The 19,612-nt window shown below is 39.2% G+C and overlaps 1 protein-coding gene across 1 annotated transcript in view; it reads left to right on the top strand.

The window, feature by feature from the left end:
• The window catches only part of adra1a.L (adrenoceptor alpha 1A L homeolog), a 62,301-nt gene that overhangs the window by 33,434 nt on the left and 9,255 nt on the right, over positions 1–19,612 (top strand). The window contains exon 2 of the mRNA XM_018253371.2: positions 853–2,420. Within this exon, the coding sequence (XP_018108860.1) occupies positions 1,466–2,420 (955 nt within the window). The 5' untranslated portion in view covers positions 853–1,465. The remainder of the gene's footprint in view (positions 1–852; positions 2,421–19,612) is intronic.

Genomic DNA, 19,612 nt, shown 5'->3' with positions numbered 1-19,612 from the left:
AGCTGTGGAATTATGATTGCCTGACATAATTACATAGTCATTTGTTTAATTTCTCCATCAGAATATCCAAATGCTATTTCTGACTATTGTATTCTGATTGTGTACCGATTGCCCTGATAAAAAAAAACACTCACAGGGAAACTTCTAGAGCTCTCTTCCTTATCTTTGTTATTGACTATACTTCTCAATTGGGTTTCATAATACGAAGAATATGTGACTATAGAATAATTTGGCTGGTATAGTGTTTATGGTAGTTTGTACTGACTATGAACAAACATAGACAGTTTTTTCTACATTTTATTGTGTTACCGTATATACCCGAGTATAAGCAGAGTTTTTCAGTCCCCAAAATATGCTGAAAAACTCTACCTCGGCTTATACTCGGGTCAAGCGCAAAAACGGTCGCCGGCTTCTAAGAATAGTCGCCGGCGCCTAAGAATAGTCACCGGTGTCCAAGAATAGTCACTGGCGTCCAAGAATAGTCTCCAAGAATATTCGCCGGCGTCCAAGAATGGTCGCCGGCATCCAAAAACGAAACGCCGGCACCTCCAATGGGAGCAGAAACCCTCAATTTTTTGATTGAAACTTACCAGAAGCTGCTACATTTCTCACCCTAGGCTTATACTCGAGTCAATAAGCTTTCCCAGTTTTTGGAGGTAAAGTTAGGTACCTCGGCTTATACTCGGGACGGCTTATACTCGGCTTATACTCGAATAAGCACTGCGTATCTTGACAGCGCTATATAAATAAATGATGATGATGAGTATATACGGTATTTGTTCTCTGCAAAACAGAGAACGTAAAAGGTTGTTTTGGAGATATATATTTAAGTTTCTTATCTTTGTCTTCCAGGAGAAGTATCATAAGAAAGTTCAGAAGATGCAATGGCCTGCCCATTTCTTCATACTGATTGAAATACATCTTTGACCAATATGGTTTGTAACTGTGCTACTTTTTGAATATCTTCTACCTGAAAAACTGTCTCCTTCGGTTCATGGAACATCTGAAAGTACCTCTACCAGACCGTTCATATTTGTTGCATGGGAAGCTAGAATTCAGAGAAGAATTTAAAACAAGGTTTTATAAATCATAATTAAGCTCCTATCGCCAAAAATAATCTGAAAACACAGAGATCTTTGATCCAAAAAAAAAAGAAAGCTATAAAAACATTGATGTGAGGCCAATGGTAAAAGCTACATTATTTTTGAAAAAAATGTGAAATTCAAGTCTATAACATCTGCGATTCATCAAGCTAACTGGGAAATGTCCAAAAAGGCATGGAGACAAATCTGAGTTGCCATCTTCTAACCAGTCGTAAATAATGATAGTATAAACATAGCATTGACTGCATACTAAATGTTGCTCCTCAGTGCCTATTTTTGTTGATGTACAGTATAATTGAGTGCAAAACATTTCTAGGGTTTCATAATTCAACAACCAAAACCAATACCTTTCTGGATTTGATATGATTAAAAGCTGGAGAGAAAACATCTATGCAAGTTCCTCTGCCGTCTCCTTCACTATGGTAATTCTTCATGAAAATAACACGGTAGAAAGCATCCAGCTCTGCTTGAACTGCACTCATCCGGTGGCAACCATCAACATTTCTAAGGCCATTGTGGTTGGTGTTATTTTTGGTGTGTTCATCACGTTTGGACTTCTTGGAAATATTTTGGTTATTCTTTCGGTGGCCTGTCATCGGCATTTGCAGACTGTGACCCACTATTTTATTGCCAACCTTGCGGTTGCTGATCTGCTCTTAATGTCCATGGTGCTTCCATTTTCTGCAACCTTTGAGATTCAAGGTTACTGGTTGTTTGGCCGCATCTTCTGCAACGTATGGGCTGCAGTGGATGTCCTCTGTTGTACAGCCTCCATAATGAGCCTGTGTGCCATATCCATTGACAGATACATAGGTGTCAGCTACCCACTTAGATACCCCAGCATCATGACTGAAAGGAGAGGTGTTCTAGCTTTGATTTGTATATGGGTTTTGTCCCTTGTGATCTCAATTGGACCTCTTTTTGGCTGGAAGCAGCCAGCCCCAGAAGATGATAAAATCTGTGAAATCACTAAAGAACCCGGGTATGCACTCTTCTCGGCCTTTGGGTCATTCTACCTGCCTCTCAGTATCATCCTAGTTATGTACTTTAGGGTATATATTGTGGCCAAAAGGGAAAGCAAAGTGTTAAGCAGTGGAATGAAGCTTGAAAAGTCTGATTCCGAGGAGGTAACCTTAAGAATCCATCGAAAAAGCACCCCAGAGAGTATCGGTTCCACCTCTAGTTCAAAGCAAAAGACACACTTCTCGGTTCGTCTTCTTAAGTTTTCCAGAGAGAAGAAAGCTGCCAAGACTTTGGGTATTGTAGTAGGATGCTTTGTGTTGTGCTGGCTTCCATTTTTTCTTGTCATGCCTATAGGTAAGGAACAATTTCTTTTAATATTTACATTTTACGTAGAACTTAACTTAGGCTTTGATTTTATATATTTACTCCTTATCTTTATGTGTGGACCCTATCCTTAGCATCCATACTACTGCCTAGTTCTAGTAGAGGTGCACCCAGTCCATCTTATAAACTTATTCTAGTTTGCAGATTCAGATTTGGAAAAACATATTGGAAAAAAAAGCTCATTATTTTGAAGTCAGGGTTTGACATGATATAAATGCTGCGCTGATGAAGTCCTGGATTTGGTGGACCCTGATTGCTAGGGAAATTTGCTGACAAGCAGATAACTATTTAAATTAAATTACAACTTGAGGTCCGAAGAACCAGAGTCCATTCAAATACTTCAAAGAATTAAAAATAAAGGTTAATTACAACTTGTCTTAGGGTCAGGCCACACTGGACGTTTTGGGGAGATTTGGTCGCCTGGCGACTAATCGCCTCGTTTTTGCGGCGACCAATCTCCCCAAACGCCTTCCCTCACTCTGCGCCGGCTAAAATGAAAAAACGCAGACGCTAATCACATTCGATTCGTTTTCCAAAGTCGCTCGAAGTTTGGCAATCCCCAAAATGCCCAGTGTGGCCTGACCCTTAGACTATTTCTGCCCAAACCAAAATACTGTAATGTTTATTTTTAAGGTAAACTGCTCCTTAGGGTTTGGTTGATACTGCATTATAACAAACAATTCCTAATTTTAACTCTTATGTCTGCTTTATTTGGTTGCATTCATAATTGTATTTTCTATGTGTATAAAACTCTTAAGGATTACAGGTATGGGATCTGTTATCAGGAAACTAGTTATCTAAAAAGCTTTTATTTACAGGAAGACCATCTCCCATACACTCCATTATAATCAAATAATATTTTTTTTTTCTCTCTCTCTTCCTTTTTCTCTGTAATAATAAAACAGTACCTTGTATATGACAGTAACTAAGATATAATTAATTAAAAATCTTTCTCGCTTCCTTTTTCACTGTAATAATAAAACAGTACCTTGTACATGACAGTAACTGAGATATAATGAATCCTTATTGTATGCAAAACTAGCCTATTGGGTTTATTCAATATTTTAATTGTTTTTAAGTAGAGTTTAGGTATGGAGATCCAAATTACGGAAAGATCCCTTATCAGGAAAAGCCCAGGTCCCGAGCATTCTGGATAACAGGTCCCATAACTGTATATATTATATTGGTATTATAGGTTATTCTTCCTTAGGACTATTCTATTGTTTGCACTGAACATTCAGGGGCCGATTCACTAACTTCGAGTGAAGCATTCGAAGTAAAAAAACTTCAAATTTCGAAGTGTTTTTTGGGCTACTTCGACCATCGAATGGTCTACTTCGACCTTTGACTACGACTTCGACTTCGAATCGAAGGATTCAAACTAAAAATCGTTCGACTATTCGACCATTCGATAATCGAAGTACTGTCTCTTTAAAAAAAACTTCGACCCCCTAGTTCGCCATCTAAAACCTACCGAACTCAATGTTAGCCTATGGGGAAGGTCCCATAGGATATTCCTTCGATCGTTGGATTAAAATCTTTTGATCGTTCTATCTGCGCTAAATCCTTCGACTTCGAATATCGAAGTCGAAGGATTTTAATATCGAAATTAACCCTCGATATTCGACCCTTGGTGAATCGGCCCCTCACTGTATAAAGTAATTTCTTTGGACTTCAATGATGAAAATGATAGAATGCCCCCATGTCTTATGCAGTCGTTTTCGAATACTCAGTCTAAGATGTAAGAGTAACCTTTTCAATGTGTGCAAAATATTATTGATTTTCTATGATAATTTGTCAGTATAATGTCATTTTAGTAATCCTGTGACGTATATAAGCATTTGGGAAGTAAACCAGTGGGGTTAGGTGACTCATTCTATTTGGTATCTTTTCTCTTTCAACCAGATAGAGTGCTCTGTTCCATACTACACTGCATTGTCTTATTGATACTATACAAATTATATAGAATGTCATACATACTGTATATGGAATGGGTGCTGGGGATATTCATGTTTACAGAATTTTTTATTATTAATATTATTATTATTACTAACATTTATTTTTAAATATTTCGCAGCACTGTAAGGTAAATGTGTTTATACAACTAAATCACATGAATTACATACATAGAACATATGGAATTACATGCATCACAACCAATTCTGGTACAAAAGGAGAGGAAGGCCCTGTGCAAAAGAGCTTACAATCTAAAGGGAAGGGAATAAGATACAAGGTGTGGGAGTAGGCAAAATCAGAATTAAGTGGGTGAGAGATGTGGTACTGTATGTGGTATTGCATTTGGTAGTTAAGCAGAGTGAGAGTAAAAAAGTGTGTTTTAAGAGATCTTTTGAAAGCAGAAAGGTTGGGAGAAAGTCGGACAGACTGTGAGAGAGAGTTCCAGAGGAGGGGTGCAGCCCTTGAAAAGTCTTGAATGTGAGAATGTGAGGAGGTAATGAGAGAAGAGTTGAATAGCAGGTCAGTAGAGGAGTATAAAGAGATAAGTTCAGAGATGTAGGGTGGGGCAGAGTTATGAAGTGCTTTGAATTTCAGGGTCATTAATTTGAATTTTATTCTGAAAGGTAGCGGAATACAGTGTAGGGATTGGCAGAATGGCCTGGCATGGCCTGGCAGAGGAGGAGCGGTTGCTGAGGTGTATGAGCCTCGCAGCAGTGTTCATTAAGGACTGGAGAGGTGACAGTTTCTGGAGGGGAAGGCCAATTAAAAGAGAGTTACAATAGTCTAAACTCGATAAGAATTTTGGCAGCATCTTGGGTGATAAATGATCGTATTTTGGATATGTACCTTAGGTGGAAGAGACATGATTTAATAAGTGACTGGATATGAGGAGTGAATGACAGGGCAGAATCTAGTATAACCCCAAGGCACCGGGCCTGGGGAGAGGGGGTGATAGTGGAATTGTTAACTATGATGGATACTTCTGGGATGTTAATGGTGTTAGTTGGAGTTGAAAGAGAACCATTTCCGTTTTAGAGAGGTTAATTTTAAGGTAGCGTTGTGACATCCAGTAGAGTAGAGATAGCGGACAGGCATAATAATATTATTCTAATTATTATTCTAATTATTATTATTATTAACATGTGTTTTTAGAGGATGAGAGAATGATGCCCTTCAACCTTCTTACCTCCCCCACACACCTAAATAGCTATCAGTCTGTCGGACCTGTCAATAGGAAGGCAGCAGCCAGGATAACAAATGTACATCTCCCATCTTTCTTCATTCCCTGACTCCCAGAAGAAAATCTAATAATGCAACCAAACATGCGACAGATATGTACATGTAGGTGTACCCCAAGGAACAGTTACTATCTGTCTGAATATTATGTTACTCAATCATTTCATTAAATGAAACTTATAACTTATAAAATATAACTTAAAGCCTCATAATCAAATGAATGTAAAATTGCTTACCATTGTTAGGCACTATTGTAGTTTACATAAATCATTCTAGTTTTCTATATTTTAGCATTTTTTTTTATTTTTTGTAGTTAAAAAATGAATAAAAAATAATCGCCTTGTGATGTTGCTCTGCGGACAAGAGTGATCTGATGTTTCCCTGGTCAGTATAAAGCAGAGCAACATCACAAAATGTTCCTTTTCCCAATAAGTTTATTTTCTGTCATCTGTAGCCAGTCAGACGATATGAACAGTAGGTGGAGCTGATGCTTTTAATAAATTGCAAGGATGCATAAAAGCATGCTCTGAGCAGTTTTACATTTATTTATTCTGAGGGTTAACAGTTCCTTTAGATACAAGGGAAATCGTCTCCTTACCTTCAGTGTGTTACTCAATCAGTGATGAGCTGGAGTCATATGTTAACATACTGTGGCTTGCTGCTGTGCCATCTGTTTGTCCCAGAGGCTTATTTAGGGTTGCCACTTTTCTGCTTCCGGAACTCAAGGCAGGGGGTCAGTGACATCACATGGCGGGGGACATTGGGGACAAGACTGTGACATCAGGGGTGGGATTATGGAGCCACAATCGACGTGATTTCCTAATTTTGAAAACTGGATACCATTGTGAACCCAGCAGCCTGGGTCAAATGCGGACACGTGGTAACCCTATGCTCATTTTGATTTTCCAACATTCCACACGCTGCTGAAAGTAGCATTTAGTGAAACTAAGGATGCCCTCAGTGTTCTGTGCACCACCCCCGTTGTGTTTTTAAATTATGTTCCATGGATTATCCCTTCTCTACACTTGAATAGGACCAGGTGAGCTAGGGTTGCCACCTTCTGTCCCTTCACAGTCTGGACAGGGGGGCGGGACCGGTAACATAAGGGTTGGGGGATGACGTCAAGGGGTGGATGGATGAGGTTTCAGGGGTCTGCAGTGGGCGTAATTATGACATGCCCTTCCAAAAACCAGGCAGTTCAGGTGAAAACCTGATGGCAGATGGCAACCCTAGGCCTATAGTGATGTGCTAGCCGACCTGAAACCCACAGGACCAGCGGGTGTATGCGGGATGAGCTTTTCCTGCTGCCTTTGCCACCCTTCCTGACCGTGACTTAACAGTGCCCCAATTCCGTGTCCGGTTGTGTCTATTTATAGATGCTTACCACCCCATCGGTGATGTCAGAGACGGGGGCTGGTCTGGTATATAAGTAAATGTGGAACCTTGGGTCGGGTGTGGGTCCTGAAGAGTCAGGTGTGGATCGAAAATTTGTCAACACACACATAACTAGTGGCCCAAAATGTATCCAGAACTATCTTAGAGAACACACAGTGCAAGAACTCACTAAACAGTTAGGAGCAGATTTACTAAGGGGCAGATTTACTAAACTCAAGTGAATTTCGAAATTAAAAAAGTTCGAATTTCGAAGTAATTTTTTGGATACTTCGACCATCGAATAAGATACTATGACTTCAAATTTACTTCGACTTCGATTCAAAGTAAAAATCATTCGAATATTCGACCATTCGATAATCGAAGTACTGTCTCTTTAAAAAAAACTTTGGCTTCATACTTCGCCAAATTAAAGCTACCGAAGTGCAATGTTAGCCTATGGGGACCTTCCACAGCAGTTTTCTAAGTTTTTTTTTGATCGAATAGAAATCCTTCAATTCATCGATCGCTAAAAATCGCTTGAATCGTTCGATTCGAACTATCTAATCGTTTGATCGAACAATTTATATTCATTCGATCGATCGTATACGCTAAAAATCCTTCGACTTCGATATTCGAAGTCGAAGGATTTCAATTCGAAGGTCAAATTTCGACTTTTTTTTAACTTCGAAATTCGACCCTTAGAAAATCTGCCCCTAAGGGTCGAATTTCGAAGTTAAAAAAATGTTGAAATTCGACCCTCGAATTGAAATCCTTCAACTTCGAATATCGAAGTCGAAGGATTTTTAGCGTATTCGATCGATCGAACAATCTAATAGAAATCGTTCTATTCGATTCAAACGATTTTTAGCGATCGATCGAAAGATTTCTATTCGATCAAAAAAAAAAAGTGCTGTGGAAGGTCCCCATAGGCTAACATTCCACTTCGGTAGCTTTAGTTTGGCGAAGTATGAAGTCAAAGTTTTTTTTTAAAGAGACAGCACTCGAATGGTTGAATATTCGAACGATTTTTATTTCGAATCGAAATCGAAGTAAATTCTAAGTCGTAGTATCCTATTTGAACTTCGAAAATTCACTCAAGCTTAGTGAATCTGCCCCTTAGTGTCTGGTTGCACGACGGTACCACACAATATGGTAAAAACATCATAGCTCATCTGTGCTCCCACTAGTATAAAGCAGCTGGAAAAAAAAATGATCACAAGTTCCAAATATGTCAGCTTCCCATGAGCCACCTAGCACATTCTGCTCCTAATGGCAATTGCCTTAAAAAAAATCAGCGAAATCACAGCTTCTTATTTATTATTGTGATTATGATCATTATTCTAATATGTGTATGATTAAGTACGTGCTTTGCAAATTACAGGGGACATTAACCGAGAGTCAATTTGGAAACATGCGGAGGAATAGCCCCCCAGCGTACAATGTAAAAGGAGTGGGTAGCAGACAAAGGGGCATTAGGGAGAGCCATACACACAATTATACAGGACAGAGGAGTGTGTAGGAGGAATAGAGAGGAAAGCCCTGGAGCTGAATGACCAGCAGCCAAAATACACTGGTATCAGATGTAGCTGTGAGTGGGTGAGAAGGAATTAAGGCAGGGGAAAGCTGGGGGCAGAGAAAGAGAGGGATGTAATGTCAGGGGAAGAAGCTATTCACTTTTTATCTTCTGAGCAGGTACACACATCCCACCCCCCACCCCCATTTTTTATTTTTTTTTATATATATATATTGAGAAATGTCAGGAGTTTCTCTTTATGTTCCCATATTATCTATTAATAAGCAAATGTGGAGGTATAACTGCATGTACTGTTATATAGTGGTGTATACAGTATACGCCTGAGAGTGTTTGCATCAGTGGATATATGATAATTTATGTAGGACCTTGCCAGAGTACTGCACAGGTAAATTTAGAAGAGGTAGAAAGGAGGTTCTCTCCTGTGACTGCACAGTGGGTTGATTAATACAGATGCTGCTACTGCTTGTGCTAGGGGGCAGCCTGCTTGGATTTGCTATCATCGACACACTGCAGATTCCGGACCTATAGCAGGGGGCTGAACTTCTCTCATGGTGGGAGTTGCAGCTCCTGCTCGTAGCAGAGTTTGGGGCCATCCTCTCTGTAGGTAGAGGCAGTCTTATACTCAGTGGTGGATATAATGACATAGTGCTGATCTCAAATGAGGAGCGGCAGAGCATAGTAGCGACCCCTTATGGAATTCTGGCTTCGAATATTGCCTTGGGGTGAGGCTGGCAAAACAATAAAATTGGGTTTATTTAATGTTTAAATGGTTTTTAGCTGACTTAAGGCATGGAGATCCAAATTACAGAAAGATCCCTTATTCGGAAAACCCCAAATCGCAAGCATTCCAAGTAATCCAATACATGTGTACAATTATAAGATTCTAATTGTAAATAGAGAGTTTAATATATATATAAGAGTTTAATATATATATAAGATAATCAGGAAGCCGGCACAGCACGTCAAAAAGTCATCGCTGCCTGGGTGCAATATGCCCAAAAATTAAGTAGAGAAGTGAAGAAGCTCGCACTCACAGGACTTATCAAAATCAAAAATGGTGTTTATTTCAATATAAGTAACTAACGTTTCGGCTTGCAAGCCGAAACGTTAGTTACTTATATTGAAATAAACACCATTTTTGATTTTGATAAGCCGAAACGTTAGTTACTTATATTGAAATAAACACCATTTTTGATTTTGATAAGTCCTGTGAGTGCGAGCTTCTTCACTTCTCTCTCTCTCTCTCTCTATATATATATATATATATATATATATATATATATATATATATATATATATTTTAGCTTTGCTTTAAGTCTGTGCTAAGGCTGTTGACGTTAACAAGACACGTTCTTCTAAACGTAAAAAAACACCTTTGGGGCTGTATACTGTTCAGTAATGGACAGCGACCAATCACAAGTTTGCTTTCATTATTCTAGCTGCACAGTTAAAGCTGTCTTTGAATTGGTTGCCAATGAATTTCTAAACATAGGAAAATGTAGCCATTGTTAAGACCTAGCCCTTTTCTTTCCTTTTTAGAGCCTTCATTAATCAGTAACACTTTCCTAACCGCATACTGCGAACCACACACAGTTTTTTATATTTACAACTGATTAGTTTAGTAAATGACAGTGGTATTTAACAGCCACACTGTCATCTAAATATTTGAACAAAACCATTTTGTTTAACTTATCTGTAAGTTATCTGTAATTTTATCTTATAAAGTTATCTTTGAATAGTCATTCAAACAGACCTGCACCAACTCAATTTACTAACCATGGTTTTCACCTTTTTGCACACTTCCCTGCACATTTAAAGGGGTGGTTCACTTATTCAAATCAAATCAATTATTTACATTTTTATTCAGCAGCCCTCCAGTTTGCAATTTCAGCAATCTGGGTGCTAGGGTCCAAATTACCGTAGAAACCAGATTGCTGTAATTGCAAACTGGAGGGCTGCTGAATAAAAAGCTAAATAACTCGAAAACCACGAAAAATAAAAAATGAAAACTGAATATCACGCTCTACATAACACTAAAAGTTAATTTAAAGGCGAACAACTACAGTACTTTATGAATGGGTCTGCGGTTAACAGCGGGTGAGTGGAGGCGCATAGGTGTCCTTAAAAGGTGGCCTTTAAAGTCATTCAGACCCACATGCAGGGCCATATTTATTTATAGACCTGTAGGGGGCCCTTGGGTGTCAATGTAATTTTTTTTTCTAAGAAAATAAAATCTCCCCAGCCATGCATGTGATGTCACTTTCACAAGCTGGGTGTGCACTTAGGTCTGGTGCCTAGGGTGACACCAGACCTAAATACAGTGCTGTCCCCAGATTAGGGAATGCACGGGCAAGTCCTATAACAGGTAGTAAGGGCACTGCTCTCTGCACCTCACTGTGGATTTTTATTTTGCTGCGAGTTGCAAAGTGCATATCTTATGTCAGTGATCCCCAACCAGTAGCTTGTGAGTAACATGTTGCTCTCCAACCCCTTGGATGTTGCTCCCAGTGGCCTCAAAGCAGGAGCTTGTTTTTGAATTCCAGGCTTGGAGGCAAGTTTTGGTTGTATAAAAACCAGGTGTATTGCCAAACAGAGCATCAATGTAGGTTGACAATCCACATAGGGGCTACCAAATGGCCAATCACAGCTCTTATTTGGCACCCCAAGAACATTTTTCATGCTAGTGTTGCTCCCCAACTCTTTTTACTTCTGAATGTTGCTCACAGGTTCTAAAGGTTGGGGATCCCTGTCTTATGTGAATGGATGCTAAGAGTTGTTATTTTGTGCCCGTTTAATGCCCCTACATTTCTGGCAGGGGCATGGCAAATGAGGCACACATATGGGTGTTGGACACATATGGTGATAAGAGATATAGGTAAGGTACTGGAATCCTAAGGGTTAGTCCACAGAGGGCGTTTTGGGGAGATTTGGTCCCTGAATCTGCGCCGGCTAAAATGAAAAAAACGCGCTCATCACACGCGGCGATTTGTTTTCCGAAGTCGCGGGAAGGCAGGTGAATAGGGAAACCCAAAATCAATGTACATGATTAGCAAACCTGTTTCCTGGTTGTCCCCAATGTGTATATCTATTTGCTTTTTCATGTACCATTTACTACTCTGATACTCAGACATCATCAGAAACCTACTTGAGACAGATACAAACAGGGTATTCCTGGGAGTCCACAGAATCCCAGCCCCATTGCCTTCTCTTTTAACCTCCTAGAAATGTCCTGCTTGTACCCGGCTCAGCAACACTTGCGTACCTTGTTTTTATAGGATGATAAAGACAAGGAACTGTAGAAATTTCAGGGCATATTTTACAAAAAGGAAATATTTAAAGGTCACAGAGAGCTGTCATAATTCAAGACAACAAGTTAATCCTGTCTGCATAGAGCAACCGTCATCTCAGTAAGAAAATGGGTGTTAGTTAATGTTTCCATAAACCGTGTCTGTTACTATTAAGTGAAGGTGTTTTTCGGTGTTTATCACACTTGCCTTTATCTCTTGTAAATTTTGGCACAAAGTACATTGTAGTCTTAGCAAATCTGATGTGCTAAAAGCCTTTGCTGTTAACATGCAAAAACCTTTTACAGCCCAGCACTGCGAGGAGGATAGTAATCTCTTCCTTATCGTACTGTAGCTATGAGAGACTATTCTATTGATGCAGAAATGAGAAAATAACAAGCAAAGGTGATCTTTAAGATATACTTTATATATAGCAGTATAAACAATTTGTTATTCTAGTAGCACGACGGTGGTTGAAAGTTATTTATGGGCAATTTTGCTATTACAGTTCTGTCCTTGTCGTTAGAATGAATCTCATCTGAAAAAATATTGTTTTCTGCCACTGATTGCTGCTGCTGCCGGCCAAAGGAAAAGAGCACTTCAATAAAGTCACATATCCATTATTATTCCACAATTTGTCTCAGTGTTGCAAATATCATAAGAAGAAGCAGTCTGTGAGGTTGGAACTTTCATCTTCTGTTAAATGAAGAGCAAACTGATGTCTGAACCAGTTTCAGTTAATAGGACATACTTGCATGTGACTAAGCAGAAGAGGCAGCACTGATGCAATGGCGCATGGCATAACCTGTGTCGGATTGGGGGCCCGGATCCACTTCAGGGGCTCCGCACCAGCCGCAACCCCCCTCCTACAGTCTCCCCTGCATTACCCTTGTTTTTTCTTCTTGCGACCAGGGCCAGTGGGGGAGGTGAGGGAGCATCACCCAAGGTCTCAGGATGGAGTGCGTCTGGTTTGACAGGGCCCACAGTTATGCTGTAAAGCCAGTCCAACCCTGAGCACAACTATACCAAAGTGCAAGGAGCATGTATGGAGGCAATGACTGACCTCAATAAGAGCAACATTTTTGTACATTTCAGAACAGCCGCACTTGAGGCTGCCTACATTGGAAATAAATATTTCCGGAGCTCAGTAAGCAAGCTCAGCAAGTAGAATTAAAAACAGTCATCTACAAGTTATAAAACAAAAGCAAAGATCTGATTGCTATAGGCAATATCTCTGGAGATCTCAAGAGATATGTATCTCCAGTGTTAGTGAGCATGCCCCTAAGTAACTGCTAAAATCTCAAAGCACACCTGGCATTGGTTTTTGTACCCATCTATGATAAGATTGGCCTTATGCAAAGATCATCAGCAATTTGGTGGTAGTACATGGCCTGCCTATGGAAAGTCATTGGTTTCTCTCTGGGGAGGTGGTACCTGCTCTATAACATTGCTCAGTAACGTAACTAAGAGGGCTCGGCCCCCTCCAGATGCAGTTTTCCGTGTGTCTTCGCATTGGCCGAGCATTGAGATGGCCCCAAAGGGGTACGGACCCCTGGTAGTTATGCCCCTGGTATTGTCCAAAAGCTTTGTCAGTGCTGGAAGAGAACAACCCAATAGTCCACAGGGGGCAAACAAATATTGCTGTGGGTATATAGTATAGTCCAAAATATTGGACCAGCAGTGGGAATCCAGTGGGATACAATACATTTTACTAACATCACCTTCCTAGAAATTCCCTGCATCCATGGTGGGCAGATTATTATTAAAAAATATATATATTTACCAAACTTGAAATAAACTGAAACATATGTTTTTTTATTGTAAATCCAGAACTGGCCTTTATAAATCTCATCTGAAAAATAGTATTTTCTGTCACTGTTTGCTTCTGCGATCAAAAGAAAGGAAAATAACAGTTTATTCACTCAAAGTCACATTTAGAGGCAGATTTATGAAAGTTCGAAGTGAAGGTTCGAAGTTAAAAACTTTGAATTTCAAAGTAGTTTTTGGACACTTCGACCATTGAATAGTCCAACTTCGAAAAAAACCTCGAAATTCGAATATCGAAATTTATCAAGTACTGTCTCTTTAAAAATTCCACTTCGACCATTTGCCACCTAAAAGCTGCCAAAGTGCTGTTTTAGCCTATGGGGGACTTCCTAGAACCTGTATAGACGCAATTGGGGGAGTTTGGGAGACCGAAGGTCGAATGTTAAAAAAACGATTCGAAGTAGGCCCACTTCGACACCAAAAAAGTTCGACCACCATTCGGTTGGTCTTTTTGAATTTGAAGTTCAAAGTTTTTTTTAACTTTGAACTTCCACCTTTGATAAATCTGCCCCATAATGTCTCACTAAAATGCTTGAATTATTGTGTGCCTACAATAAAATCTTATGTGCAGTACATACAATATAATACTCCTATTTCATTTTCTTAATGAGAATGGACTCCTACAGAGGCACGACAGGTACAGGATATTTGCTTTATAAATAGATACATATTAGGTCAGTGTCTCGTGCAGAGATACTTTATTTTCCTTTCGCCTGGAGAAATATGAATGCAGATACAAGTCTTAAATGGAAAAACTATTCGCAATGCGAAAAGTTATGCCTTTGCGCGAACAAATTTTGCTTTGTGCGAATTTAATATAGCTTTTGCGAGCCCGGAAACTGTTTAGCGACCACTTCCGACAGTGAAAGACCGTTTGCGAATTTTATAGTTTGCGCCAATGCGCAGTCAATGTAATAAAACTTCTTACTGAAAAAGTCGTTATGTTTGCTCCAAAAGATTACAACACCTTCAAGCACTTCTTATGAGTGCGCAATTAAAATTCGCAATGCTCAATTAAAATTCGCAATGCGCAATTAAAATTCGCAATGCAGTAACAGTTTAAGGAACAATATTACATAGCGAGATGTGGATTTTTAGTCTTATTGGTGCGAATTGTTTTTCTCTTTGCGACTTTTATTACATTCCCCTGTTAGAATATTACTATCTGCTCAAACTGTTTGCAATAACTGTCGGTATATTTAAACAGCAGTAGCTGCAGGCGTATATATACATTTAATATTAATACAAGTACAAAGCGAACATTCTTTATAATCTCTATGTTACATGCTACAGCTACATATGAAGAAACAGGAATGAAATCTACTGAAGCTTTAGAGATTCTGCCTCTTTGTATCAACTCAACAATAAAGCATTCAGCAGTCTAAAAATAATACGAAGACTGGCCGTAAGTAGAATCTATTATCCAGAATGCTCAGGACCTGGGGCAGATGGCGTAACTAAAGTGCGCCGGGCCCCGCTGCAAAATATCTTCAGAGGGGCCCGGCGCACTCCAATCTCCATCCCCACCTACTTCCTGTCTCGCCTCCGCCCTGCCCACATCCAGCCTTTACCCCAACTCCTCAGCACCCGACTCCACCTACTGCAGTCTAACATGCGTTCCCTTCCTCACCGCAGGAAAGAGAGTGGCTGGGGAGGAGGGTTTTTTTCATAAGCTATAGAGGAAGCAGACCCCACAGTCTGGGCCCCCCTGTTCCCCGAGCCCCCTGCAACTGCGGGGTCTGCTTCCTCTATAATTATGCCGCTGACCTAGGGTGCTCTGGATAAGGGATCTTTTTGTTATTTGGCTCTCCATACCATAATTCTGCTAAAAAACATATAAACCTTAAATAACCCCAATAGGATTGTGTTGCCACTATTATGGATTCATGCAGCGTAGTAACCAGCAAGTGCAAGGTACTGCTGTATTATTACAGAGAAATTGATTTAAATAATTAGCTTAAAATGGCCCCTATGGGAGATGGCCTTCCCATAATTTGGAGCTTTCTGGTTAATGGTTAACAGATCCTATACCTGTGCCTACAAGGAATCTTCAGGTGTACTGATGTGTCTATAAGAGCAGGTATCAGCATTATCCAGGCAAGGGTATTTCTGGGACACTTCGTGGACAAGCAGGACAATAAAGAAGCGAACAGAAGTATTGATGCCATCAAATTTTAATGTTGGTGAAGACATTTGAGACTTCATGGACAACAAGGAAAACAGACAAAAGGTTCTTTAACCAAATCAAAGCTGACTTCAACCTGAAGCAAAAATTAACAGATTGCAGCCATTTATTTCGGACATGTTTTAAGATGATCCAGATCATCTCGGCAAAGAGGAAGAGGACAAAATCAGCAAGAAGATGGAGGGATGGATTAAATCACAACATGAACATGACTTGGAGATTGTGCAGAAAGCCTATAATATAATAATAACACTGAGTCCCATTCAGACTGTGCACAGTAGCAGTCAAGTGATTTCACTTGCTATATGTATGTCTGGTGCTGCCGAGGCATCTCATCTCCATCGCTGAAGACAATGCCCCCCAACATTTTTGCAGTGTTTCTAATACTATTGAATGTATTTCATTAATGGATATATTTTTTTTAAATGTTTAAGTTTAATATTCTATATACAGGTATGGGACCTGTCATCCAGAATGCTCGGGTTCTGGGGCTTTCCGGATAATAGATCTTTCCATAATTTGGATCTTCATACCTTAAATCTACAAGAAAATCATGGAAACATTAAATAAACCCAATAGGCTGTTTTTGCTTCCAATAAGGATTAATTATATCGTAGTTGGCTCAAGTACAAAGCACTTGTTTTATTATTACAGAGAAAAAGGAAATCATTTTTAAAAATGTGGATTATTTGATTATAACAGAGTGTATGGGAGACAGCCTTTCCATAATTCGGAGCTTTCTGCATAATGGGTTTCGGGATAATGGATCCCATTCCTGTACTTCTATACACTTTTTTTCAATAACTAATTGAAATACAGTAGAAGCCCCATTTGACATTTTTTAGAAAACCAGGAAACAATGGTAAAAAATCCAGGAAATTGTAAAATCAGGGAAATGCATTATCCCTTTTAAATTGGTGGGACCAAAGAAAAATGGTGTAAAATGCAGGAAAACTAAAACTCATAGGATGTAAAATTGAGGTTTCACTGTATCAGTTAATTATTGGAATTAAAGCTTAGTTTTGTATATTCTTTAAAACATCTGTATTATTTAGTTTAGTAGTCTATTATTTCATGACTATATATATATATATATATATATATATATATATATATATATATATATATATATATATATATATATATATATATATGTCATGAAACAATAGACTTCTAAACTAGTTAATTTTAACTAGTTCAACTCGTTTAGTATTATATATTTTACACAAAGCCATTGGTCATAAGAATGTCATCAATTATAAACAGTTCTTAGTGGTTATGCCTCATTGAAACTGCAATGTGTTCCCTGAGGATATCAGAGGTGACTTTATCGTTCCATGGCCTGTATAAAAGCCTACAACCTCATGCCTTTCTATGGTAATGGAATTTCTCCCATGATTTGTAATATCCTTATAATATCCTGTAAACTATATCCTTATGCACCGTGCTTAGTAGGGATGGGCGAATTTTTCCGCCTTGTTTCACTGCGGAAATAGACTAAATATGGCGTCGTGCATCAAAAAAAAATGCCGCACAACATAATTTCTTTGACGCCCATAGACTTTAATGGGCGTCAACGACATTTCGCCGGCGGAGAATTTTTGGCGAAACGAAACGGATCAAATTTGCCCATCCCTAGTGCTTAGTAATGTCATAAATTAAATCTGTGCTTAGTAGTGTCATTTGTGTCACATGATTCAACATAATTGGTGTATTATTACAAATAAAGTACCCCTTGGTGTAAAATATAAGGATTAGTGATGGTTGAGGCACGAATTCACAGTGAATTTCCGCGTTTTGCCGGCGGCAAATAAATTTGCAAAATTGGTCTAAAATATGAGGATTAGTGATGGCAGAATTTATTCGGCAAGCGCGTATTCGCAGCAAATTTCTGCGAAATTAATTAATTTACGAAATTGCCAGGAAAATTTGTGGTGTCAAAGTCACTGATATTAGAAATTATCTTGAAGTCCCATGACCTGATTAAAAGCACTAGTGCCTGTATATGGTCATGGAACTCCTCAGTGGCTTATAATATCCTCATATTTTAAAATAGATGGTACATAAATATATTTTACTTTACAGACAATAGGAGGCAGTTCTGTCTGTATGTGCATTCACAGGCCAGAATCTGTGAAGGTGTTTAGAATCACAAAAGGAAACAGACAAGTGCATGGGAGGCGCTTTTCAATAAACGCCTTTATTTTCAAATCAAAGGCCTCAAAACGAAATTATTTAACAGTTCCTCTTCAAGTTATTCAATTTGAATCTAATTTTGTATTAAAGATTCAGAAGCTTCTACACGACTTCACCCACACCCTCTTATCTCCCAGTTCCCCCGGGAAATATAGAATGAATTTTATAAGGACTCGTGACTCATTTGGAAAGCTGTAAGATTCATCGGGCAGCTGTTTTCCTACCGATCCGTCATCCTGCAAGATATTGCATAAAACTGTAAAATAAATTGAGAAACTATACTAAGTAAATCTAAAACTGTCAATCCCGGACCCTGACAATATATAAAGGCAAATACAGTTTCAAGAATTTAGCAAATAGTAGGAGTTATTTATTTATTTATTTATTTATTTATTTATTCAGCCAAGACCATTACAGTTCAGGGATTGTAGTGAGTGGAAATAACAGTGAGTGATACATCAGTAACAGAAAGACAGTATTTCGGTACAGTAAGGAGCATTTGACAGAACTAGAGTGAAATTTTAGTTTAGATCCGCCTCATACCATGGAGTCCAGATTTTTTCATACTTGGACTGCATACCTCTAGCCTCATAGGTCAGTTTAATTAGAGGGATAGCCTTGTGAACCAATTGTTTCTTGACCGTTGGAGGTCAAACCTCATCCAGTGTATGGCTATGTTTTTCCTTGCATAAAATAGTAATGAGTGGTATCTATTTCAAGCATATTTGGACATTACAATATCATCTAGAACTAGTAGGAGTTATTTTTAAAGGGGAAGGAAACCCTTAAAGGGATCTATTGTTCTGTTTGTGGGTAAATAGTTTATTTTATCCTGTTTATATTCAATTATATTTAATCAATAATTGTGCATTTATTTCCTTTAACATAAGGGTGCCTCCATCCAGGCCCGGATTTACAAACCTAGGCCAGCAGCTAGTTGCTTCTTGTGCGTGTGCTCGTGCACACATACATGCGTCAAGTCCGGATCACTAACACTGGAGATTGGCACATGGGAGAGCCTGCAAATCTCCCGCTGTCCCCAGTGCTGGTAAACCAATCCCAATGCAGCTGGGTGGTATGGCACCCCTTAAATTATGCCGCCTTTGTGGCCTTGCCACAGATCCGGCCCAGCCTCCATTTCACCCGGAAGTACCTAAGCAGTATTAGGGTTCTTCATGCAGGCATTTCTTTATGTATTAACAAATGCACAATGAGCATGTAAAAATGCTTATCTTGTACTTATATGCATTTTAAATGCTCCTAAGTAAGTTTTTCATTTGCAAAATGCAACCTTCTTTTGTCTTCTCAATGTATGATAGGGCTCTTACAGAAGAGAGTTTGAAGCTGCGCTCCCCTGCGTTCCGTTTTTATACGTTCAGCCGCAGGGGAGCGCAAGAGTAGACGCATTAAGTTTTTTTCAGTGGGGCTGTACTCACACAGGCGCATGTAGGCGCCGAACACTGGAAAATGCAGCATGTTGCGTCTCAACCTGCGTTCAGCACCTACATGCGCCTGTGGGAGTACAGCCCCACTGAAAAAAACTGAATGCGTCTACTCCTGCGCTCCCCTG

The sequence above is a fragment of the Xenopus laevis genome, chromosome 3L, assembly GCF_017654675.1.
Source record: "Xenopus laevis strain J_2021 chromosome 3L, Xenopus_laevis_v10.1, whole genome shotgun sequence".
NCBI classification, from domain to species: domain Eukaryota; kingdom Metazoa; phylum Chordata; class Amphibia; order Anura; family Pipidae; genus Xenopus; species Xenopus laevis.
Note: the sequence above shows the minus strand (reverse complement) of the source record. Positions and strands in the feature narration are given on the sequence as shown.